The sequence below is a fragment of the Hemicordylus capensis genome, chromosome 2 (genome assembly GCF_027244095.1).
Source record: "Hemicordylus capensis ecotype Gifberg chromosome 2, rHemCap1.1.pri, whole genome shotgun sequence".
Classification (NCBI taxonomy): domain Eukaryota; kingdom Metazoa; phylum Chordata; class Lepidosauria; order Squamata; family Cordylidae; genus Hemicordylus; species Hemicordylus capensis.
The window spans coordinates 422,607,113-422,630,458 of record NC_069658.1 but is presented as its reverse complement, the minus strand read 5'-3'; the positions used below and the strand labels follow the sequence as shown (position 1 = coordinate 422,630,458).

The 23,346-nt window shown below is 40.0% G+C and overlaps 1 protein-coding gene across 2 annotated transcripts in view; it reads left to right on the top strand.

Annotated features, from left to right (window-relative positions):
- Positions 1–16,515, top strand: part of LOC128343176 (transmembrane protease serine 12-like) — a 77,236-nt gene extending 60,721 nt beyond the window's left edge. For both annotated transcript variants that reach the window (XM_053291765.1, XM_053291764.1), the window contains exons 3-5: positions 1,700–1,965; positions 3,142–3,284; positions 15,872–16,515. In XM_053291765.1, coding sequence (XP_053147740.1) covers positions 1,700–1,965; positions 3,142–3,284; positions 15,872–16,120 — 658 coding nt within the window. In that variant the 3' untranslated portion in view covers positions 16,121–16,515. The remainder of the gene's footprint in view (positions 1–1,699; positions 1,966–3,141; positions 3,285–15,871) is intronic.
- The last annotated feature ends 6,831 nt before the right edge of the window (positions 16,516–23,346 follow it).

Genomic DNA, 23,346 nt, shown 5'->3' with positions numbered 1-23,346 from the left:
CCAGTGCCCCTGCCAAGCAAGATGAGGCAGGTGGCTGCTAAGGAGAAGGCCTTTTCAGTGGTGGGACCCTATTTATGGAATAGCCTCCCCAGTGAGGCTCACCTGGCGCCATCACTTTATTCTTTTAGATGCCAGGTGAAGACCTTTCTGTTCACTTAGGCTTTTAAACATTTATTTGTTTTGTTTGTTTGTTGCATTTATATACTGCCCTATATTAAATCTCAGGGTGGTTTACAATCCAATCAAACAAGAACCAAAACCTAAAAACAATATATAAACAGATTAAAACCACCATAACTAAAACTTTAAAACGTCATATACAAAAAGCTTGATGAAACAGGTGTGTTTTCAAAAGTAGTCTAAAAACAACCAGAGATGGCTAGATTCTGATTTCATTTGGGAGTGTGTTACAGAGCTTCAGGGCAACCCTAGTGAAGGCCAGGTTTTAGGTCGCCACCAAGTGAACCGGTGTTAACCACAATCGAACCTCCCTCAATGATCTTAATAGGCGGTAGGGTTCATGCATAAGAAGGTGCTCTCTTAAACTGATTTTAAAATTTGGTTTTGGTGGGGTTTTAAAAATGTTTTAAAAATAATTTGTATTGTATTCTGTGTTTGTGATTGGTTTGATATGTTTTATGTGTTTCTATTGGATTTTTAAAAATGTGTTGTGAGCCTCCCAGGGAACAATTTGTTCAGGGGCAGCTAACAAATAAAGTTAGGGTGGTGGTGGTGGTTGTTGTTACTAGTTATTATTATTCGGCTGATACACCAGCTATATCCATTTCTGGAGGTAAATGACTTTAAAACTGTGGTACATATGCTGGTAACCTCTAAACTTGACTACTCCGATGCACTCTATGTGGGGCTGCCTTTGTATGTAGTCTGGAAACTACAACTGGTACAGAATGCAGCAGCCAGATTGGCCTCTTGATCATCCCGAGGGGACCATGTAACACGGATATTTCCAAATGAAATACAAAATGCTGGTTATTACCTATAAACCCTTAACGGCTTGGGTCCAGAGTACTTAAGAGAGCACCTTCTCTGTCATGAACCCTGCCACCTATTAAAATCATCTGGAGAGGTCCAGTTATGATTGCTGCCAGCTTGTTTGGTGGTGACCCAGGGCTGGGAATTCTCTGTGGCTGCCCGGGGGGCTCTGGAATACGCTCCCTCTTGAAATAAGAGCATCTCCTGCTCTGCTTGCTTTAAGGAAGACCTACCAGTTTTCCCAGGCTTTTAACTGATTTTTTTTTAATAATATGTTTCTGTTGTTTGAGATTGTTTTTACTTGTTTTGTTTTGTGAATTTTAACTACTTTATTGTTTTACATTCATTATGTTTTAACTTTGTACACTGCCTAGAGATGTCTATATCAGGCGGTAAAGAAATATGATAAATAGGTAAGTAAATATTATTTGGAGATGCTGGGAAGAGAACCTGGGTCCTTCTGCGTGCACAGCAGATGCCCTGTTGCTGAGCCATAGCCTGGATATATGTGTTTTGCTGATTGCTTATATTGCTTTTATTATTTAAAGAAAACTTAATCATCTCAACTTCATCAGAATCTGGCTCCATTCTTATTGTTTATGCACTAAGTGTGAAGCAAGAGACAAATGTAAGTTTCACAGACTTTAAAGTAGTAATGTTATAATAATCTTTAACTCTGCAGATGGTTTCTCTCTCTCTCTTCTAGAGACCCATATTTTTGGAGGGTTGTGATTGCAGTGAAAAATCTTTATAGACACAAGCCTCCAACGGTAGTATCCAGGATCCGTAGTATCATAATGCATTCTAATTTCAACCGAAGTTCCCTTGAAAATGATATTGCCTTGCTTCGACTAATGAGCTATATTCCATACAATGACTATATCCAGCCAGCTTGCTTACCTAAAGCTTCTCTGGCCGTGACTGATGAGAACCCATGTTATATCTCTGGATGGGGAGCGATCATACTTGGAGGTAAGTGTTTAATATCTAAACTGTTATTAAAGGTGAGAATCAGTTTAGTGGCTGACATCCTAGCTAACGCAATGGCAGAGCACGGGACATGTATGCACTCTGGGGAGCTTCCAGAATACTGTAGCGGCCACTGTGTGAAACAGGATGCTGGACTGGCTAGGCCTTGGTCCTGATCCAGCAGGGCTGTTAGGAATGGATTCCACAGATCTTTGCCTTTGCTGTGTTGTGCATCATCCAAAACTAAGCCCTTGAACTTTTCGCAGCCCTCGGATATATTTTTGTATGGTGCAGGGCTCTTCTGGGGAAACAAGAGTACACTAAAGTTCTCCCCTGTGCTTTGTTGCCTATTCTGTCATACTCAGGCAGCTCTCCACAGCATGCACATGTGCTGCAAGAGTGCTGCCACTAGGTAAGGATATCATTCATTGATCTCAGAAGTTTCTGTACTGTAAATACTTCTGGAATAGATGATGTGTAACATTACACATAGCTTTAGAAACAGTTTTATGTGTTAAATGGATCTTGCGCTTATAATCTTTTCTGGGCACTGAAGGTTTTAAGAGAGCTCCTTCCAGCCACTTTTTGGAAGCAATCAAGAACAGTAGAAGTATCATCAGATATATCCACTCTGTTCACTGTGGTTTGAAGTTCAGTTTTCCTGCTGGGTTCATTACTGAGTAGGCATGAGCAAACCATGCAGATTTCTTGCTTTTCAAAGTACCCCTCGCTTTAATCTCGCCGAATGAGAGACATGGAGCAAATACAATTGTTGCGCCAAGGAATTCCTTATGAAATTTTGAAAGCCTGTAGTATTTTAAGCACCTTGTTAATCCTCAAAGAAAAGAAAAATAATGTCCTCAGACAGTCCAAATTCCGCCATAAGAAAAGTTAGATGATGCAAGCTGCATACATGCATAGTATATGCTGTTGTTGCTGGGTCTTAATCTAAAAAATTGATTCACCACCTCTTTGGCTTCCAAGAGCCTGCTTTTTAGGCAGGCATTCTCCATATATCTTCATAGCAGCTAATGCACCTTCTCTAGGTGTGTGCATGGCTGGTGCCTTAGGTTTAGGCTGAAAAGTTGCCAAACTCAGCATTTTTGCTAGTTGGCTTGTATGTCAGAGAACCTTAACAAGCCTAAGCATATTTCTAGCACTCTGTTGTTTTCATTATAGGTCTACACAAACATATATTACAGGAAGCTCAAGTGGACATATTCCCACTAGACATCTGTAATCAAGCTGACTGGTATGCAGGATTCATAACCCAGAATATGGTTTGTGCTGGCACTGAAAGTGGAATTATCGGTGGCTGCCAGGTAAACCAGAAATAATTCTGCTTTGACACATATTGCTGAATCATATCGTTTCATTACTTCTAAGCTAAACTGTTATCCACTTGCATTATAAAGTAGCTGCAAGTTATTTAGTAAATTTGAGAAAGGCATATTATTTCACATTACTATGAAAGAATGTATATTAGTAATGTCACAGGAAAAGTCAAGTAATAACATTCAAATTTCTCTTCTTCATTCAATACTTACAAAAACATTTAATATCCAATAGGTGCTGGTGTACAAATTCTGACCATGGGCACTAGCGTAACTATTCAAATAACTGCTTTCCCAGCTATGCTCCTTGAGACCATTGTTATCTCCTCCTGGTACACATCAGATCCCAAAGTATGGCCACTCACCAGTTATATTTTGGTTAAAAAAAACCCCACCAACAAATTGTATTGACTTTTTCCAGTCTACATCCCAGCCCAATACTGAGTTTCATGAGAGGAAAGCCACCCCACACTGCATGGACTTTCTCCATTGGAGTAATTTCTGTCTCTGCCCAGTGTTAATCATTATGGGGTAATAAAGTTCTATTCCTCTTTGGAAAGTTATGTTCCATTTCCCCTTGTAAGTAGGGATATGCGAGCCAGCTTGATTCAAACCGTGTTTCAAATCAAACCGGCCCAGTTCGGCTGGTCCAGGTTTGTACTGGACTGGTTTGGGGGGTCTACTGGTAAAGGGAAATCGAGGAAGATATCTACATCACTGTTTCATTACTTCTAGGCTAAACTGTTATCCATTTGCTTTACAAAGTAGCTGCAAGGTATTTAGTGAATTTGGGAAATACATATTGAGGCTTTTCTCACTCACGAGCAGCCAAGGCCAGGCTTAGGCAACCAAACCTGGTTTTGGCTGTCTGTGAGAATTGCTGGGATCCACACAGTTTACTGTGGCACCACAGCACCAAACCCTGCACCAAGGCCTGGCTGTTCTACATTGAAGAACACTTTTGCTGTAATTGAGGTGTTATCGTTTATGGTCAGTATTGCTTCAATCCGTTTTGAGAAATGATCCAGAATTACAAGGCAGAACCAATTGCCCCGGGAGGTGGTAGGAAGCGGTCCTATGTAGTTCATTTGGATGTGGCTCATTACAGAATCCTTGTGTCTGAGAGGGGCTTGAAATGTCTGGCAGTCTGCATTCACACATGCACATGCCAAGCATCTCTCACAAAAGACATTCACATCATCACACATTCCTGGCCAACATCCTGTTTGCTGTACTCTTTCCAGTGTAGCTTATTTACCACTGTGTCCCATGTCATGTAGGAACTGGGTGAGCTTATGCCTGATTTTGGCTGGGACGATCCAGAGGCGCTCTCCGCTGGGTCCTATGGCCCACCATATCCCATCCACTTTCTCTATTTTAAACTTCCCTGTGGGGTCTTTGTCTTCAGTCTCTGAGTCCCCTTCTTGAAGGGTGCTCAAATCTAGAGTCAGAACTTGTCCTCCTCTGAGGGTTTTACTTTGGCTGCAGCTATTTACAAGGGCAAGAGGCTCGGCTTTGCCAGGTTTACTAGGTGTTGCTGCCATCCTTGGCTAATGTGTCTGCTTTATTGTTCTAGTGTGCTGATGTTGTGTCCATTTTCTGGTGTCTGGCAGTGTGGCTGCTGCTCTTTTCTGAATGAGCTTTGCTATTCTCTGCCATCTTATTTGCTTGTTATTTCTCTGTGTAAACCACCCTGAGCCATTTTTGGAAGGGTGGTATAGAAATCAAATTACTACTAATACTACTACTACTACTACTACTAATAAGTGGCAAAATTGAAAACGTTGTCGAAAATGAAGATGTAAAAATATTATGGGACTTCCGACTACAAACAGACAAACATCTGCTACACAATACACCAGATATAACTGTAGTTGAGAAGAAAGAAAAACAAGTCAAAATAATCAACATAGCAATACCAGGGGATAGCAGAATAGAAGAAAAAGAAATAGAAAAAAATCACCAAATACAAAGATCTACAAATTGAAATGGAAAGGCTGTGGCAGAAAAAGACCAAAATAATCCCAGTGGTAATTGGCGCCCTGGGTGCAGTTCCAAAAGACCTTGAAGAGCACCTTAACACCATAGGGGCCACAGAAATCACCATCAGCCAATTACAAAAAGCAGCTTTACTGGGAACAGCCTATATTCTGCGACGATATCTATAACAACTGACAATAAAATTCAGCCATCCCAGGTCCTTGGGAAGGACTCGATGTCTGGATAAAACAAACCAGTCGATAACACCTGTCTGACTGTTTAAACAACAGCAACAATAATAAAATTTATCTGAGTGTGCAACGGGTGTGTCAGATGCCTCCATTTCATGACTCAACCATATGGGAAGCCATGTTGTGGCTGCTCTCACAATCCAATCAGAGTCTATGTAAATTGCTACAGGGACATCTGGGGGCTCAAATTCAAGAACGTCTATTGCAGCTTGTATTTCTGCTGCTTGCATGGAGTGGGGGCAAGCAGGGCCTTGAGGAACTTGTCCATCACTGACTCTAACTGTTCTGTAACCTGTTTGGACTTCCCCCCCGTTCATGGGAACACGACCCATCTGAGAACTAGGGATGAAATCCTGTCTTAAGGGCATTTTCTAGGTGCTTTCCCCATTTTGCTGGCCAATCTGAGCCTTTGGGGGTAGGCAGAGGATACGTGTGGAAGCTTTGGTAATAGGCATTCCTCTCCTTCAATGATTAAACCATAAGGGGCTGGTAAAGTGTGGGGTCCCTTCCTGAACACCCCTCTGTTAACCAGAGCTAAGGTCCACTGAGCATTGGGGGGGGTTTTAGACTTGACTGTCTTGGACGCGACCTGAAATAATGTATTTAATGAGAAAATGCTCTGTTCGAACTAAAACGGGAGAAGCACTGCTCCATTGAACTCAGCAGCTGAGAGGCACATGTGATGACACACAACTTGCCTTCTGAATGCTGATTCAAGGTTGCTGCTCTGCTGATCTCTGAGGCTGTCAATTGAACCACAAAGTGGCACTCTGTGTTTGAGTGCACTAGAGCTGGGGCTTGACACAGGTCATGTTTTAAAGTGGCAGAGGTTTTCATTTGTTCGGTTCCCCACTCCCACTGGCAACCCTTCTTCAAGAGCTGATAGTTTATAGAGGACTTTGCCTTTGCTACAAAGTCCCCTATAAACTCACAAGAGAAGTTTAAGGTGCCGAGGAGAATTCCAAGGGAATGGACATCTATTCGGGCTGGGAGTTTAGAGAGTGTCTCTACTCCCTGTAGGTCTGAGGACCTACCATCTTTGCTTAGGCTGATACCTAGATCTCTGAACTAATAGGACTTTTTGCCAATTTATCTTAAAACCAGTCTCCTGGCAATTTATGTTGAAAACCCTGCAAATTGTAGAGTTTGGAGCTAATGAAATAAGGGCGATTGGGTCTATATACTCTGAACAAAAAGCAAACATTAAGGTTAATGGAGAACTTACAGATTATTTTAGTATTCAAAAAGGTACTAGACAAGGTTGCCCCCGTCTCCACTATTATTTATATTGGTCTTGGAAATTATGTGCAGGATGATAAGGGAAGAGACCAAAATACAAGGATTGTCAATAGGGACACAAAGATACAAACTAAGAGCCTTTGCAGATGATATAGTGTTGTTTTTACAAGATCCTTTAGAGTCAATTGATACATTATTGGAAATATTAGACTCATATGGGAATTTTGCAGGGTTCTATATAAATAAGGATAAGACAAAGGTATTAATTAAAAATATGAACAAAGAAGATATTGAAAAATTTGTCTTAAGATCTAGTTTCAATGTGGGGGGAAAGGTAAAATACCTAGGAGTTACGCTTACAACAAATAATGCCTTATTGTTTCAAAATAATTATATTAAAATCTGGAAGGAAATAAAGATAGACTTATGTAGATGGAAAAGATTGAATTTCTCGTTAAGTGGAAGAATTTCTGTTATCAAAATGAATGTTCTTCCTAAAATGTTATATTTGTTCCAGACAATACCAATAATAAATACAATGTCAATTTTTGATCAATGGCATAAAGACGTAAAGAACTTTATTTGGCAGGGCAAAAAACCAAGAATAAATTTTAAAAATCTAACGGACGACAAGAGGAAGAGAGGAGGGTTTGCGTTACCGAATTTTAAAGTATATTTTGAAGCAATATGCCTAAACTGGATGAAAGAATGGATTACATTAAAAAATCCAAGACTGTTAGATTTGGAAGGATTCGATATAAGATATGGTTGGCATGCATATCTATTTTATGATAAGGTAAAAGTAAATAAAGACTTCTTAAATCACTATGTTAGAAAAAGCTTATATATGGTATGGATGAAGAACAAACTTGTGTTAGAACCAAAAATTCCACTTTGGGTATCTCCACTGGAAGTTATATCTAGAAAACAGAAAAAATATGCAACAGACATGGCCTACGTATAGACAACTGCTTGTTCCCCAAGGTGCAAAATATGAACTTAAAAAATTAGATCTTATGCAGGATTGGAATATTTCTTGGTTTCAGTATCACCAGATTAGCACCTTATTCAAGCAAGATTGCAAAAAGGGTTTTAATCAATCCGAGTCAGAATTTGAACAACAGTTGTGTGACAAGGAAGACAAACTAGTTTTTAGGATGTATGATCTGTTATTATTGGAAGATACAAGAATGGAAGTAGTGAAAACTTCAATGATTAAATGGGCTCAGAATTTTGGTTACAATATAGACTTGGAGAAATGGGAAAAACCGTGGATAGAAGACATGAAATACACTGCCTGTTCTAATTTAAAGGAAAATAATCTCAAGATGATGTACAGCTGGCATTTAACTCCTAAAAAGTTGGCTTTAATTTACAAGAACATGTCAAACAAATGTTGGAAGTGTAAAAAAAGAGGAGGGTTCCTATATACATTTATGGTGGACTTGTAATAAGTCTAAAGGCTATTGGGATTTAATATACAATGAGCTTAAGAAAGTTTTTAAAATGACTTTCCCTAAGAGCCCAGAAACAATACTATTAGGTATTGATAACAGTTCATTGCCTAGGAAATACTGGATCCTCTTTATGTATCTGACAGCAGCAGCAAGATTGACATTTGCATACAAATGGAAAGACATCCATTGCCCGAGTGAAGAGGTTTGGATACTTAAAGTGTTAGAGTTGGCAGAAATGGCAAAGCTAACAGCATTATTAAGAAATAAATTTGAACTATTTAAAAGGGAGTGGGACCCTCTTCTTATTTACCTAAAAACATATTATAAAATGGATTTCTATCAGGCTTTTGAGTGGTAACAAAAATGTTTTTAAAATGACCTAGAGCTGATTTTTGTACGATTTATCGGGAGGAGAACGATTAAATTACAGGCAAGACTTGTGTATTGTAACTGATACTTGGTCTAATGATGAGATGGAAGGCCTCGTGTCCCCCCACCCCCCGTTCTTTTCTTCTTTCTTTTCTTCTTTCTTCTTTCTTTTTGTGTGTGCGTGTATGTATCTTATGTTGTGAAAAATTGAATAAAAAGTATTTTTAAAAAACAACAACAAAAACCAGTCTCTTGGATGACTTTGAGCATAGCTAGAGTGACCTCTCTTTGCCATGTCACTTGTGGGGGTGTGAACAAGCACATCGTCAATATACAGTACAAGAACACATGGGGGTGATGAGGTGGATCAAGCTGTTCCCTCATATCCATTATGTATGCGTGGCAGATACTGGTAGAGGAGTGAAAACCTTAGGGGATACGGGTGATTGAAAATTGTTGACATCGGAACTTGAATGTGATTTTGCAAACACGCAGGTTTAAGTGGGATTGAAAAAAAAGGCATTACTGATGTCAAGAATTGAATAATAGCGCTATCTGGCGGCAGTGGCAGCCAGGATCTCATTGTACTTTGTGACTACTGGGGCAAAAGGTGGGGTTACTTTGTTTAGGGCTCTATAGTCCACCATGAGCCTGTAGACAATGTTGTTGTACTTGAGTACGGGCCATATGGGGGCATTGCAGAGGCTCTGCATACATACCAGAACTCCCTGTTCTTCAAAGTATTTAATGGGGACACAGAGGGATTCCTCCATGGCTCAGGGATACCTGTACTGCAGCTACAGCTTTTGAGGCAGGGTATTGGGTCCTTTTATGAGAATGGTCCTGTTCCCTTTGACTAAACCAACTTCTGTCTTACTCTTGGCCCGAACCACTGGTACAGCTTGCTGCCAAGGGTCTGTAGCTGACTCTGGAATGGGGAGTGGAGGTTTAATGGTTGCACATCTGTGAAATGACAGAGGGGAGATTTACTCCCTGCCACAAAAGACCATTTGCCAGGTCAATTGTGAGATGGTAAGCCTGGGGGAAAGGGACTCCTAAGATTCCCTTCTCACTCCTTTGGTGGGCTGCACACCCTAAGAGGCATTTTAACTTTGAGGCTTGGAGGGGGACGTCCTGCACAATGGGTGCATTTCAAACCTTGACACCATAACCACTATGCTGAACTGAGCAGGAACAAACCAGGAATTGTCTTGGTATTTTTACTGAAGGAAAATAGGAAGCATACAGCATCAAGAATAGGCAAGCAGGCTGAAGTCCCTAACATATCAGATTACAATTCTGAAGGGAGGGGAAGAGGAGACAGATGAGGAATTGGGGAATAGGGAGAGGGAGAAATTTAGGAGAAACATCCCATTCAAAACATTGCAGGAGTCAACCAATTGGCCAGATTGATTGAATCATCCTGGGTTTACCAGTAGTGCTGTAGTTTGTAGAGATGAAATTTGAGATGTGCAGAGTATTTGGGGAGCAAAGTAAAGCAGCTTATGTGTTGGAGAGAAGTGATCAAGGCAAGCTGTCTCAACCTACTCCTCTGGCTTCCCAGCCCCAGATCCAGAACAGTTACACCTTTGGTTCTCCTTTGATGCTTTTTTGGATCAGTCAGCTCTCAGGCCATCAGGTCAGTCTAATCCATGCGGGACATGTCAGTTCAGATGCACCCATATGCCCAAATTAAGAAGGATTCCGGCCCCGGTGTTATCATTCCTCTGCCACCCTGACTCCAACATGTCTCAGACCCTGGTTCCTTATCGCCCACACTACGTTGTTGTTTCAGGATGTCTCTGGTGCATGTTGTCAGTTAGAGTCTTCTGGCCTTGATGGATTCTTCCATAAACGTCAAAACAGTGTCGTCAATCTTCTGACCTCTTGGCCCATCTTAGCCATTGCCCACTGATGTAGAGGAGGGGAGTGAGGGTGAGGAAGGGAGCAGGGGTAGGAATTGTGGGGGGAGCTAAGCCATATAACGTCTCCTACATATAATTAAAGCATGCTACAGCCTTGCAAATCACAACAATAATACAAAAAGTGTCAGTTCCACTCTAATCTATAGGCTTTAACTGCAACATCTGTTGCTCTTAAACGTTCCTTTTACAAGTGAACGAAGCTCTTTACATGATCCGTGTGAAGAGCTTCAGGCGGGTCTGCAGGGATTGCGGGTTAGCTCAACCCTCCCTGCAGACCATCTCTTACCGTTTCCTGAGTGGGTGGATTGCCCGCCCGCCCAGACTTGCAACAGCTCTTCTGTGGGCCGCCTGCGGCTTGCCCAGAAACTCCGGGGACTGAGTGCAGGGAGCCCCAAATAATGCATTGCACAAGTGCACGGTGCATTATTAGAAGCCCCTCCCCCCTTTTGACTGCCGTAGCTGCAAGCAGCTGCAGTGGACACATGATTTAAAAAATGAGGTTACCAGAGCACTTTCTCTGTTAACCTCACTTAACTAGGGGGCTACATTGGCAGGCTTTCTGCCATGGGGCCACCGGGCTTGCCCCTGAGCCCAGTGGTTCTCGCAAGCATGCAAAACTGGGCTGAGCTCCTTTAGCCCAGTTTTGCACGCTTGTGAGGATAGCCTCAACATCTTCCATTTTGCCTAATTTGAGAGTACAGGAGACATAAACCACAATCTGGCAGTGAACAAGGCCATTCAGAAATTCCTCACAAGCCTATTATGCAAAAATGTTGAGGACAGCACTTTGCCTCCTTCTTGCCATGGTGCTTCATCCAGAGTCTTGCCACTTCTGCTCAAGGCTTGGAGAGAATATAGAACTGAACAATTAATACAGTATGAGTATGAGATAGTGGTTCACAAGGCATATAGTTTCATTAAAAGACATAGGAATATAGCTTTCAGTGTAGAAACTTATAAAAGGACTTCAGTCCCATAGTGATATGAGAGAAGAGGCAACTGCATCAGGGGGAATGGGCCAGGGTTCATAACACCAAATTAAAAATCAAGTAGTAGATTCTCAAATGTGACATACCTTTTGCCTTGATTCTTGGATATTCCATAAGTTCCCCTGTGATTTTTGGATATTACTTCACTTTTCTGCTGTTATCGTCAGATGAGAGAACAACTTTGGCTAAAATTAAAAAATTCATTAAAAATCAAAGAATGGGCTGGTTTACTTAAAATTAAATGCAACAGGGTCCTGCCATTCTCAGCTACAAATTTCAGAGCTCTCTGCCCAGCCATTCCTGATTTATTTCTCTCTATTTCCCAATAGATTTATATGGGGATTTTTATCAGATTTCTGATTGGAAATTCAGTACTGATACCAATATTTGGAAGAGTCCCAAATATTGATACTTTTCATATTGGATTGGATACAATCAGTTATTTTTGATTGTATTTAGGACTAGCAACCTGATGTGTGTGATAGAGTGTTGTCAATTCATTTTTAGGAGAATGTAAATGTTGATTTAGCACACTTGTGATCGCATTTAATATTAGGGTTATTTTTACATGAGAGTTTGAAAATTAGTATTTTTAAAAATCAAATTTTAATTAAAAAATCCATTTAAAAAACACAAACAATTATTTTTGTCCATCCTGCTGTGAGATACAACAAGCCAGATGTATGCCTGGAGATATAACCACATTCACAAAGGGAACTAATTTGACCTGTCTTTAGCTTTGATGGATAGGAAAAGCTGGTATTGAATTTGCCCAAGGGCATGCTGTATCTTTGTTATGAACTGTGAACCATGATATGGTGTGGGAAACAAAGCAAAGGAAGCCACCTGTTATTTCCACTTCAATGTGATAGAGAGGCATTGACAATCTAGGCCAGGGGTATCAAACTGTGGCCCTCCAGCTATTGTTGGCCTACAACTTCCATCAACCCCAGTCACAGTGGCCAGTAACCAGGGATGATGAGACTCCAGCTCACAGTTTGACACCCCGATCTAGACCATGTTGTGAGAAAGTACAGCTACAAACAAATACCAATGGGTAGTTGTTGGCACTTCCTCCCCCAACATGTTCTATGTTGCTGCCATTGCCAGTTTCAGTAGCCCTGTATACATGTTATGTTCAACGCTCATATGAGTATACAGTGTACAGAGGTACATTTATTCACACGGTATGCTGAGTGCAAGTATAGCAGTACGCTTTCTATCTCTGTGCATTTGAGGAGCCTATACCTAGGTTCCCCTTTTAAATTAATGCAGGTACATCAGGGGCGGATCCAGGGTGGGGTACAAGGGTGCAGTTGCACCCCCTGTGAATTAATGTTGAATCTCTTGGAGACTGGCAGTAGCAGAATAAAAAAGGGGTTGACGTTTCTCCCAGCCCTGTTGGTTCTGCTGGAGTTGTATGCTTCTCCCCTGCTTGGTATTTGTATGTAACTGCAGAGCCGAAGAAGCTGACTGTTGGGCTGGGGGTCTCCCTCTAAGAAGGAAAGTAACACATTTTGTAACAAGTTGTTCTATTAAAAACTAATTAGCCTACTTTCCTTTCACTGCTTCTACAACTGGACTAAATTTGGTTCAAATCATGGTTCAGAAGTTAGATCTCTTGCACCTCAAATGTTCATGCATCCACCATCTTGGATCAGGGTGGATGACATTATTACAAACTATACCATTGAGCTGTCCTTGTGTGTCACTCACTACAACTGTATCAAATTTGGTTCAAATGGGTTAGACAGTCCTCAAGTTAGTGCGCTTGCACCTCAAATGTTCATGCATCCACCATCTTGGATCAAAGTGGATGACATCATCACAAACTACACCATTGGGATATCTCTATGTGTCCATACAGCTGTAGCAAATTTGGTTCAAATCAGTTAGACTGTCCACAAGTTAGTGCACTTGCACCTCAAAGGTTTATGTGTACGCCATCTTGAATTGGGTTGGATGACATTGTCACAATCTATGCCGTTGAGGTGCACCTATGTGTCCCTACAGCTGTAGCAAATTTGGTTCAAATCGGTTAAGCAGTTCACAAGTTAGCCCACTTGCGCCTCAAAAGTTTACACATCCACCATCTTGGATCGGGATGGATGACATCATCACAAATTATGCCGTTGAGGTGTCCCTGTGTGTCCCTACAACTGTACCTGATTTGGTTCATATTGGTCCAGCATTGTGAAGTTGATAGTGGGGGACTCACGGACACACACACACACACAATGCCAGGTGATCTCATAAGCCTACTGGAAAGTAGACTAAAAACCCAACCCTTTGCTGTTTGTTTTGTTTGTGTGTGATTTGTTCCCCTTGGTCAAGCTACTGTGTTGCTCTCCCCCCACCCCAACCCCCATGAACCGTGTGTGTGTGTGTGTTCTACATGTGAGAGAAGTCCCATCCAAGTATGCCCAAACTGTTCTAGTGCAAACTTGTAAGAAAAGCCCTCCCCATCTCAACAGTATACCTTCTTGTGAGGAAATTAGTCAGTGCAAAAAGTATTAAAACCTTTGAAAAGAATGAGAGGGGGGAGGGGGGAATTAGGGATGTGCACGGACCAGTCCGGAGGCCATGTTAGAGGCCTCCGGACTGGTCTGGAGCGGGCCAGTCCGGCGGTCCGGCACCAAGAGGGGGTCTCCCTTTAAGGGGGGGGTTAGAACTGACCACTCCCGCCGCTCTTCCCCCTCCGGCGCTGTAGTGTTAAGCGAAGTTTTTGGGGCAGCAGCGTTCCTTGCTGCCGCCCCTGCCCCCGTCATTGTTTGTAAAGCCTTCGTAAGTGCAGCACGCATGCGCGCGCTAGTAATGCCGTCAGGTAATGGCATTACTTCCCTAAGTGCCTGCCTGGAGGGGGTAATGGGCTAGATGAGGGCTAACAAACTGAAACTGGATCCAAATAAGACAGAGGTACTGACTGTGGGGAGTCAGAACTCGGGAGATGGTTTAGATCTACCTAGATCAGGTTACACTTCCCCAGTAAGAACAAGAACATAGCTTGGGAGTGCTCCTGAATCCAAAACTCTCTCTGGTTTCTCAGGTTGAGGCTGCAGCCAGGGGCACTTTTTATCAGCTTCACTGATACATCAACTATTACTATTTTTGCAGGTTAAAGACCGAAAAACAATAGTATACATGCTAGTAACCTCCAGGCTTGACTACTGTAATGCACTCTACATGGACCTGCCTTTGTACATAGTCCAGAAATTACAATTGGTGCAGAATGCAGTAGCCACTCAGGTCTCTGGGATAACCTGGAGACCATATAATGCAGATATTAAGTTATGTTTCCAAGCAAAATACAAAGTGCTGGTTATTACCTGTAAAGCCTTAACAGCTTGGGTCCCAGATATTTAAGAGAGCATCTTATTTGTCACAAATTCTCCCATCTGTAAAGAACATCTGGGGAGGTTAGGTTACGGCTACCATCAACTTGTCTGGTGGCTACTCAGAACCGGGCCCTCTCTGTGGCTGCTCTGGGGCTTTGGAATGCACTCCCTGTCAAAACCAGATCTTCTCCATCTCTGGCTGTTTTTAAAAAGTCCCTTAAGACACCCATTTTCTCTGGCTTTTAATTAAATTTAAATAGTCTTGTTTTATATCATAAAATTGTTTTAATCTCTTTATCCTGTTTTATTCTTGTGTTTTAACTGATGTACACCACCGAGGGATGCACATCAGGTGGTATATAAATATGATGGAAGGATGAATGAATACAATGCACTTCATCAGCCACCAGGTGTATGATTATTGCTTTTAGGTCAGCCACACCGTATTCCTTTCAGCCAAACTGCTGAAAAGTGAAATGTTGGTCTGTATCCTCAGAACTGTTGGTTTTGAAATATTCATTTTTCTTTGCTAGCAATGCATATCCTTAGTGAGTTGTATGGTCACACAAGCACCATGCTTGGGTGTGGGTTATCAATGCAATTCCCAAAGCAAAGTATACAATTATTTTAGGGTCCATGTTATGAGAAATGTCACTAACTGGACTTTTCTGAAGTAATGAGTTCTACTCAGCAATGGGATTTCTACTCAGCAGATAAGGTGAAGGTTTAAAAAAGATAAATGGAGACGTGCAGGCCCCAGACATGTATTTCTGGCAGCCAAATCACACTTTTAGGGCGACAGGAGAGAAGCAAAAATAACTGCCCTATCCCCTCCCTCCCACTTGGCAACGTTTTGGCTCAGCTCCAATGCAGCCTCTTTTGAGGAGACGGCTCCTTTTCTGCCCATCTAACACTGTGGAATATGTCAGCTAATATTTTCTTTTGGATATTAATGAAAGACAACTCAGACTTATTGGGTCTCTTCAAAATACCACGAGCAACAGTCAACTTGTCCATTTTTATATTCTAGGGAGACAGCGGTGGACCTCTGATGTGCTATTTCCCAAATGTCACCAAGTATTATGTGTTGGGAGTCACCAGTTTTGTCAGTTCTGAAGGCTGTTCCACACCAAAACGTCCAACAGTCTATATTGGTACAGCTAATTACAGAGACTGGATAGAGTCACATCTTGCCATTAACAAAAATAATGCTGCAAGCATTTCATATCTTTTTATCTTTTTGACTGTAGAGTGGGTAGCCTTGCATCTTGTTGTATGAAGAGGCAAAGTCTTACACTGTACCAAAAGTTTATCTTGCTTTTAAAATGTATTTTCCTGTTTGAACAAATAACTGCAGCAATATTTATTATTTTAGTAACTAAAATTGTATCTTCTAGAAGCCCAAACAACAGTTATGTATGTGTTTTACTGACTATAAATTGCGTGATGCTAATCTTATTCTTCAGCAAGCTAAACCAAGGGATCAAACATGGTTTAAGCCCAGTAATTTAGAATATGATAGAAATGTTTTTCCTCCAGCAAGAAGACTAGTGATTATTCTAAGGATAGTGGTTAACATACCACACAGTGAAACATTAGCAGTGGATCACCACCCACTCTGTTGAGTGTGTGTAGCTGAATGCAGATGTCATTTATAAATATTCTTATACAATATTTCTTGACTCCTTCAAACTGTTTTTCTAGAGAATATGTGTGAAGGTATATAGTAGTAGTAATAAGTTTGTTGTTGTAACTACTGGTTGTAACACAACTTACTTTTTTAAGGTTGAAATAAAACCCAATATACAATAAAATTCAGCAAATAATGATACAGTATTAGATAAGCTGAGATCAGCACTACACTTTGGAACAAAGCATAACAGATGTAAATTTCTTTCTACGTTTTAAGGAAAGCAAGACAAATGTGGCAACTTGGTAGAAGGGATGTGCACGAACCTGTTCGGAGACCTGTAAAAAGGCCTCCAAACAGGTTTGAACAGCTGGCAGTTTGGCTGGTTTGAAGGCGGCTGGGAAGACACCTTTAAGGGTGGGGTAGGGTGCACTCCCCCCTGCCCATGTTTTCCCCACTGGCGCTCTCTTAAAAACTGGTCCGGCGGGGTGGCAGCGTACCTCCCTACTGCCCCATTCCCTCCTTAGTCCAAAAGTACCCAGTGTGTGTACACACGTCAGGCACACGTGCACGTCGTGCTCGCACGCACCAACTTGTGCATACACACAGGGTACTTCTGGTCACTTCTAGACCAAGGAGGGAATGGGGCGGAGTGCCGGTGGGGAAAATGTGGCTGGGGGTGGGGTAAGTGCACTCTCCCTTGCACTTAAAGGTATCTACCCCCCCGCCTTCGAACCAGCCCCACTGGTTCTGTGCACATCCCTACTTGGTAGCTAAAGTATAGGATCACATCTGCAAGAAGGTAAATCAGACATTCCACATCTGAGCCCTTGAATTTATCTATGATCTGTCTCAGTGTTTCCCCCCCAATCAGCTTATAGAAGGGACAGTAAAAGACATAGTGTAGAGCAGGGATCCTCAACGTTGAGCCCCCAGATGTTACTGGACTTCAACTCCCATTATCCCCAACCAAAGGCCACTGGGTCTTGGGATTATGGTAGTTGAAGTCCACTAACATCTGGGGGCCCAACGTTGAGGAACCCTGGTGTAGAGTATCCTCCAATTGGCCAGCGCCGCAGGGACAGAGGTGCTGTTCCACAGGAAGTTTATGAAATCTCCCTTCAAGATATGTCATGGGCACAGTTTGAAAGCATAAGGTTGTAAAGGCCTTCCTCAGTGATATGTGGGTAAGACCAACCAGGTACCGCGAGAAGCTTCTAGGTTTCTTATTATAGCAGTAACAAATTGAAAACCTTGAGAGCTGTACTGCAGTGGCATCTGAGCTCTGCAAGCATACTGTTCAAGGAGCTGGTCTCTAATGTTTTCTTTACTCTAAGATCTAAGTTCCCCCACCGAGGGCAGGGAATACAACTCTAGGATGCAAGACAAGAATTTAGACCATTGATTCTATCGTAATGTGTTTAAAAAAAAAAAAAGATTTGGCTAAATGATGTTCTGGGAGACTGTCTAATTTATTGAAGTTAGGTATAGAAGTAAGAATTAATTCTTCAGGCATCAGTCATATAAAAACATAACGATATGTAGGTCCATAGTGTTTCCACCATGAGGTAGCTAGTACAAGATGCAGGCTTTCTAAGTTTGTAACTTCTTCAAATAAATCTTTACTTGTTTTAGACCTTAAGAGTTTTCCAAAGCAGTTTACATAGAGAAATAAACAAGATGGTTCCCTGTCCGTAAAGGGCTCACAATCTAAAAAGAAACTAAGATAGACACCAGCAACAGCTACTTTGATAAGGCTGGTTGCTTGCTCTGCCCCTGCTAAATAAAGAGAATCCCCACTATAACAAGGTGTCTCTCCTCTGTGGAGAATCCTCCTCTATGACCTCTGTTCTAATCATACTGGGTTTCTCTGCTAAATAAGGGTTTGACTCAAATTCTCTCTAAAATATGCTGGTTCTCTAGTAGTAATAAAACACAGCATATTTGCATGAATCACCATCCAGGACTGCATTCAAAGACCTTTTTTTTTTTTTTTTGGAAATTCAGTTTTTATTAATTTTTAACAATAATAACCATTAACAATCATAATAAACACAAATGGACTTCCCGCGCACCTCCCTTCGTGAAATAACAACTATAAAGTTTACCCTTATTATAATATTAATAAAAACCACAAATTTAAACCTTTAAAATAATAATTAAAAAAGAACCATTAATCTACCCAACCTGCATTTCAAATTTCAAATCCTGCTGTAAGATCAATAGTAGGAAAATAATCCTTTAAATACAACAAAAAAGGTCTCCAATCTTCCTTGAAACGTTCTAAGCTTTGATCTCTTATCAATGTTGTAAGTTTTGTCATCTCTGCATATTCCAAAGTTTTTATCAGCCAGTCTTCTTTTGAAGGCAGTTCATTGCTCTTCCATTTCTGTGCATATATTATTCTGGCCGCCGTAGATGCATACATGAAAAGAGTTATTTGTAGAAATTACTCCTTGTGTTATTCCTAGCAGGAAGGATTCTGGCTTCTTAGGAAATGTCACTTTAAATATTTTCTTTAATTCATTATATATCATGTCCCAATAGGCCTTAGCCTTCCCACAGGTCCACCACATATGGAAAAAAATACCTTCAGTATGCCCACACTTCCAACATTTCTTTGAAACATTTTTATACATTAATGCCAGTTTTTTTTTGGTGTCAGATACCATCTATACATCATTTTATAATAATTTTCCTTCAAAGCATAGCAAGCAGTAAATTTTAAATCACTCTTCCATAACTTTTCCCAAGCTGCCATTTCTATATTATGTCCAACATCTTGAGCCCACTTTATCATAGTTGTTTTAACTACTTCCTCTCTTGTCTCCTCTAAAAGTAACATTTTATACATTTTAGAAATCAATTTTGCATCATCTTGGCATAATTCCTTCTCGAAATTCGAAATCTGATCCTCAAATCCAACTTTAAGGTCTTTCTTATACATCTCATTTAACTGATAGTACTGAAACCAATCTCTAACCAAATTTTGTATTTCAGTTAAACTTTTTAACTTACAGTCCTTTCCCTGAAAATGTAACAAATCCCTATAAGTACCCCAACACATTTGCATGTTTACTTCTTTACGTGATAAGGCTTCGATCGGAGATAACCATAACGGAGTTTTTGGTTCTAACCAGTTTTTATATTTTAACCATACCCTCATTAAACTCCTTCTTACATAATGGTTCAAAAAGTCTTTATGTATTTTACTTTTTTCATACCATAAGTAAGCATGCCATCCAAACCTTCTATCGATTCCCTCCAGATCAAGAACTCTGGGGTTTCTCAATGTTATCCATTCCTTTAACCATGTCAAACAGACAGCTTCAAAATACAACCTTAGGTCTGGCAAGGTAAGACCACCTCTTTCCCTTGCATCTGTTAAGTTCTTAAAGTTTATTCTTGGTCTTTTCCCCTGCCAAACAAACTTAGTTATATCCTTCTGCCATTGCCTAAAACAAGTCAAATTATTAATTACAGGGATAGTCTGAAAGAGAAATAACATTTTAGGTAAAACATTCATCTTCACCACTGGGATTCTTCCCATTAAAGATAAATTCATTTTAGACCATCTTTGCAAATCATTTTTCACTGAGTTCCATCTTTTAACATAATTATTGGCAAACAACAAAGAGTTATTATTTGATAACCAAACTCCCAAATATTTCACTTTCTTCTCCACTCTTAACTCACTTATTTCAAAGAATCTGTCTTTAGTTTTCTGATCTATATTTTTAGTCAAGACCTTGGTTTTAGTCTTATTTATATAAAATCCAGCCAGCTGACCAAATTGTTGTATCTTATCCAAAAGTCTTTCAATCTTGTCCATTGGATTTTCTAAAAATAGCACATCATCATCTGCAAAGGCTCTCAACTTATAGTCTTGTTTCCCAATTTTGGGACCATGTAATTCATCATCTTCTCTAATACTTCTACAAAGCAATTCTAAAACCAATATAAAAAGCAATGGGGAAAGTGGACAACCTTGTCTAGTCCCTTTTTGTATTACACAGTTATCTGATAATTCCCCATTTACAATAATCTTAGCGTATTGTTCCGAGTAAATAGTTTTAATTGCTCTAATAAAGTTATTACCAACAGTTATTTCCTCTAATAGTCCCCACATAAATTGCCACGAAATATTATCAAAAGCTTTCTCTGCATCCAAAAAAATCATCGCCATCTGTTTATCATTATGTTTTTCGTAGTACTCCAGTACATTCAAAACTGTTCTAACATTGTCTCTCAATTGTCTCTTTGGCAAAAAGCCAGCTTGATCTTCATGAATGAAGTCTCTTAATACAACTTTCATTCTTCTTGCCAAAACAGCAGCAAAAAGTTTGTAATCATTATTTAAAAGTGAAATTGGTCTATAATTTTTAACTAATGTTAGGTCTTGATCTGGCTTGGGGATTATTGCAATATTTGCATACTTCCACGAATCCGGCATAATCCCTTTTTGTAAAATGGCATTCATAGTCCATTGAAGAGGTTGTAAAATTTGATCTTTAAACAGCTTATAGTACAAAGCTGACAGTCCATCAGGCCCAGGGGCCCTGTTGAATTTAGCTTGATTTATTGCTTCTGTTACTTCCATAAGTGTTATTGGAGCGTTCATAATTTCTGTTTGTTGCTGAGAAAGTTTTGGAATATTTTTGGTTCTAAGAAACTGCTCTATTTTTTTGTCTTCTACTGTTTTACCTTTATATAATTCTGAGTAATATTTGAAAAATTCCATTCTTATCTCCTTTCCATTATAAGAGAGCCCATTTTTTGTAAGTATTTTGGATATAAAAATTTTCTTCCTCTCAAATCTAATTTTCCAAGCTAACAACTTGCCTGGTTTGTTTGCAAACTCAAATGATCTTTGCTTAACATATTTCAAATTCTGTTCGAGTTCATTTGCTATTAACATAGAAAGTTGTAAAACTTTATTTCGGTCGTAGACCAGCAATACAACAATATTAAAATAATAATGATAATAACAATAATAAGATGATAATATAAAATCAGACTACATTTATAAACATTTGGCATATTATATAACAATATTTGGCCACGATATGAATAACATCCGGATTAGGATTAGTGAGCAAATAGTTTAAATAGAAATCCTCTCCACGACCCGGAAAATTTATCAAAAGTGGGGCAATTTGTTGGCGTCTTATGTCTCTGTAATATTCACAATGCAGTAAAACATGAGCAGTTGTTTCAACGTTACCAGATCCACAAGGGCATAATCTTGATGTGTATGGTATACCCTGGAATCTCCCATGGAGCACAGCTGTTGGGAGAGCATTTACACGGGCAAGTGTTAGAGCTCGTCTAAATTTTGGAATTAAAATGCTACTTAGATATGTAGCAGGCTTGAGCTCGGTGCACTGGCTACCTATGCAAATGCTACTCGGTAACTTTGCATGATCCATCTGCAACTCCACGTCATGGATACGTTGCACAATTTCTCTTCTGGCCTGATCGAAACCTAATCTAATAAAATCGTCATGAGAGAATCCATATAATAGAAGTTTTTCTGTAATTGCCAATTTCCAATTGGATTTAAAGGAGTCTTCCAGAATTAAATGCACTAAGCCGACTTTCATGTAAACCAATTTTAACCAGTAGAGTATGATAGATCTCCAATAATGTGATTCAAATCTAACCAGACCCACCTCCCTTCTAATAACAGTATTTGGGACACAACATGGCAGCTGTAATATAGTTCTTATGAACTTAGTTTGCAGTGTTTCTAACGGAGCAAAATTACTAAATGGGCCCAATGGTGCACCATACATTATCTGAGGATACACTTTGGCCAATAGTAATTTTATTGCAACAGGGATGTACAGAGCTCCCCGTGAAAAATAAAATGATTTGATCAGATTGATTGATAATTGGGCGCTCTGAATAATATGTTTTTGATGCGCAATACGGGAACCAGATGAGTGGAATACAACACCTAAGTATTTATAAGATTGAACTTGTTCAATTGTGTTCCCATTCATGTGCCAGGTATATCTCTTTGGCCGTTTAGCAAACACCAAAACTTTTGTCTTTTGGTGGTTTACCTCTATCATCTCTCTGTTACAAAATGAACTTAATTGTGCTAGTGCTCGACGTAGTCCTATGGGCGTCTGGGATAAAAGGATCATATCGTCTGCATACAGCAGGACTGCAATGTGTTTCTGTGCCAGTTTTGGAGGGTGCATAGACATGTCAGATAAACAGCTCACCACTGAGTTGATATAGATGTTGTTGTTGTAAGATCTTGATAGCTTGAGAAACCTTCTTCTTATCTTTAGCCCATAGCAGTTCCCTTTCCTTTTTGGAGATCTGCATCAATAATGCTTCTTTTTTCAATTCTCTTTGTTTTTTAAAATATGCATTTTGCTGTATGAAAAAACCTCTCATAACCGCTTTACTTGCATCCCAGACAATTTTGTTATCCATAGCTTGATTTAGATTCAGTTCAAAGTAGTCCTTTAACTTCTTTTTAGCTTTCTTGACCACGTCTGCTTTTTTCAAGAGGTATTCATTCAGTCTCCACCGAAATGAAGTCACTCCTTCTTTCTTCCATGCAAAACAAATTGGATTATGATCTGAAAATGTCCTAGGTAAAATGTCCATTCTTTTCATATGAGATGTAATAGCTTTAGATGTCCAAACCATATCTATCCTTGAGTGTGATTGATGTCTTTCGGAAAAGTAGGTATATTCTTTTGCATTAGAATTTTTAATTCTCCATAAATCATAAAGATCCATATGTTCTACTAAGTCAAAGAATTCTTTAGGAAGTTTACCTTGTAAGTTCCTATCCGGTAAATCAGATTTTCTATCCAGAGATGTCGAAACAACTCCATTAAAATCTCCCAGTA